This window comes from Apium graveolens, chromosome 5 (assembly GCF_009905375.1).
Source record: "Apium graveolens cultivar Ventura chromosome 5, ASM990537v1, whole genome shotgun sequence".
In the NCBI taxonomy this organism is placed as follows: Eukaryota; Viridiplantae; Streptophyta; class Magnoliopsida; order Apiales; family Apiaceae; genus Apium; species Apium graveolens.
Window position 1 is genome coordinate 316,007,897 of NC_133651.1, and position 2,637 is coordinate 316,010,533.

Genomic DNA, 2,637 nt, shown 5'->3' on the forward strand with positions numbered 1-2,637 from the left:
TCGACAATAAGCATACAGAATTACCTACAAATGTCATCAGAATAACCATACCAGATCATATTCGATAAAAGGAGCTTCTTTTATAATTTCATTCAATACAAGGAACTAGTACAACGACACATTATACCAACATTTCACAAACATAATGTAGTAACAAAAGTTACATATTACTCATCAACTTTCCAATTCAAATTCTGAGCTTAGGTTCTTGATTTCATCATTTTTGCTAGCGCCATGGAGCTGTGGAGGAGTGTGAGACAGAGGAGATGAGCTTCCGCTGTTAAGTTCTGCACCTCTATCCTTTTCTTCTGCCTTAATATTGTTCTGCAGATTACAAATTAACACCACATTCACACATCACACGACACACATTCATATGGAGGGTTCATTAATTAACGCAAAGTATGAGATGGTTTCATCTCGTGTTGGCAACGAATGGATGTAATTAGTGGCGGATCTAGAAAGGCGCACAGAGTAACATTTTACTTGTTAATTTTAGTCGAAAAAAATCTACTTTAACAAAAATTCAATAGTCCAAGACCGTGATCTGTTCATTTACTACATTTGTGTCATCACTATTTGGTGGCGGATCTAGAAAGGCGCACAGAGTAACATTTTACTTGTTAATTTTAGTCGAAAAAAATCTATTTTAACAAAAATTCAATAGTCCAAGACCGTGATCTGTTCAATTTACTACATTTGTGTTATCACTATATCTTACCTTAGACTTGCCTTCCTTGATCTTTCTTTCATGTTCTTTTTCTCTTAGAGATCGAATCGGAGATACCTTTAACAATGACAAGATTGAACTACTCAGCCAGATGCAAATCGATTGAATTAAATATGTATAAAAATTTTTGAAATTAAATTTACCTCGGAGGAAGAAGTGATGATTTGATTCAAGCGGTAGAGCCTATCGACCTCGATTTCCAACAAATTTTGTACTTGACCTCTCTTAACAAGTTGATTCATATGCAAATCCATCGCGATTTCTCTATCGTGCAGCAGCTTCTCTGTATTCTCTTTATCTAATCTCATTCTCTCGAGCTTCTCTCGAATCGCGCTAAGCTCTTCAGCCAGTGAAGCATCGATTAGTGTTTCCACTTCCATTTCCGCCTTTTTGGCCTTGTTAGAATCAAGTGGGGGAATATTTTCTTTATTCGAGATATCGATGTCATTGTTGATTTTTGATGATAAAATGTCTATGCTCAAATTAAGCTGCTTAGTTTCTTCCTTTTGCTGCCGGTGGTTCTGATGATTCTTGGGCTTGAGCGGTGTTCGACCAGTTTTGGAGAGGATGCTACGGTTGGAATCCGGAGATTTATTCGAAGATTGAGAGGCTATTGCTATCATCTTCTTCTTAGATAAACTCTACAGTGTGTGTGTGAGAGAGAGAGAGAGATTTAAGAAGTTTTGGGAGATGGGGAAAGCATGATGAGAGGAGGGGGGTTTGGTTGGATTTAAGTTTGAAATTTGAAACTACAAGGCGGAGCAACGGCTACTTTTGTTAATATTTATTTGGGTTTTGTTACTCCCTCCGTCCCAGCCATTTGTATACAAATGGTTTGGGCACAGAGGACAAAAACATAATAAAATAATGTTGTTTTTGTTAAGATAGTGGGATGAGAGACAAAAAAAAGTGTAATTTAGTGAGAAAAAGTATAAAGTTGGTTAAAGTGCTGGGATAATTCAATATTTAATGAATAAAGTGAGTGTAGTGGGAGAAAGTAGTGGGTGTAGTTGAATTTTATATTATAAATTTTTTACTATTTTTGATAAGTTTGAAATGTATAGAATTGAATGAGACATCCAAAAATGGAACGTGTATAGAAATGAATGGGACAGAGGAGTACCTTACCACTTGTATGTAAACTACAAGTATTTTGAAAAAGATTCTTGTCTCATTTGCATACGGACAACTTTTTCATTTAGATCTGCAAACTTGAAGGTTCAGATGTCTTTTACTCTCTCTGCATTCTGCTTGCAATACCAAACATAAATATTATGTAATTGGCATATGAATTTTTACGGAATATGTAAGTTTAATGTGAATAAAATCATGGGCTCGCTTACTTTTATATATCATTATTTATAATTTTTTATTTAGGACACATATATTTGTCCACACACAAGGGTGAAGTCTTTTGAGAAAACAACCTCTTCATTTTTTGGAATAAGAATAATACTGCGTACGATATACTCTCCCAAGACACTAAACACTGCCAAACACGGTATTATTGGATACGATGATGATGAGACTCTCGTGTATTAATATAAAAATCTCACAAATAAGAAATATCACGTGTGTTTTTGTTTTTTTTAAAAAATTGCATATGAAAAACATAAATATTAAAAGTTTGAAAATCCTTACTTCATTAGTATTTTTTTAGTATATGAATTTCAATACCATGTATAATATAAACGCATTTTAAAACCTTAAATTTCATTACAAAAATTATATATCTTCATATTCAAGTTGAATGTGAAATTATAATATCAACTTTATCATTCAAAATCCTGGCCCAAAAAAGATTACTATCATTCAAAACTGACAAGACATGTATAACAAAATTAGCAACAAAAAAAGAAAAAGAAATGCATAACAGGCCGGCCCATCCTCAAAGCCCAACAGGGGCA

The 2,637-nt window shown here is 33.9% G+C and overlaps 1 protein-coding gene across 1 annotated transcript; it reads right to left on the reverse strand.

Moving 5' to 3' along the window:
• LOC141723318 (uncharacterized) lies at positions 1-1,484 on the reverse strand. The gene is made up of 3 exons (XM_074525112.1): positions 874-1,484; positions 722-787; positions 1-324 (listed from the first exon to the last, which is right to left on the reverse strand). The coding sequence occupies exons 1-3, from the start codon at positions 1,351-1,353 to the stop codon at positions 175-177; spliced, it is 696 nt and encodes a 231-aa protein (XP_074381213.1). The 5' UTR covers positions 1,354-1,484; the 3' UTR covers positions 1-174.
• Between the last annotated feature and the right edge of the window lie 1,153 nt (positions 1,485-2,637).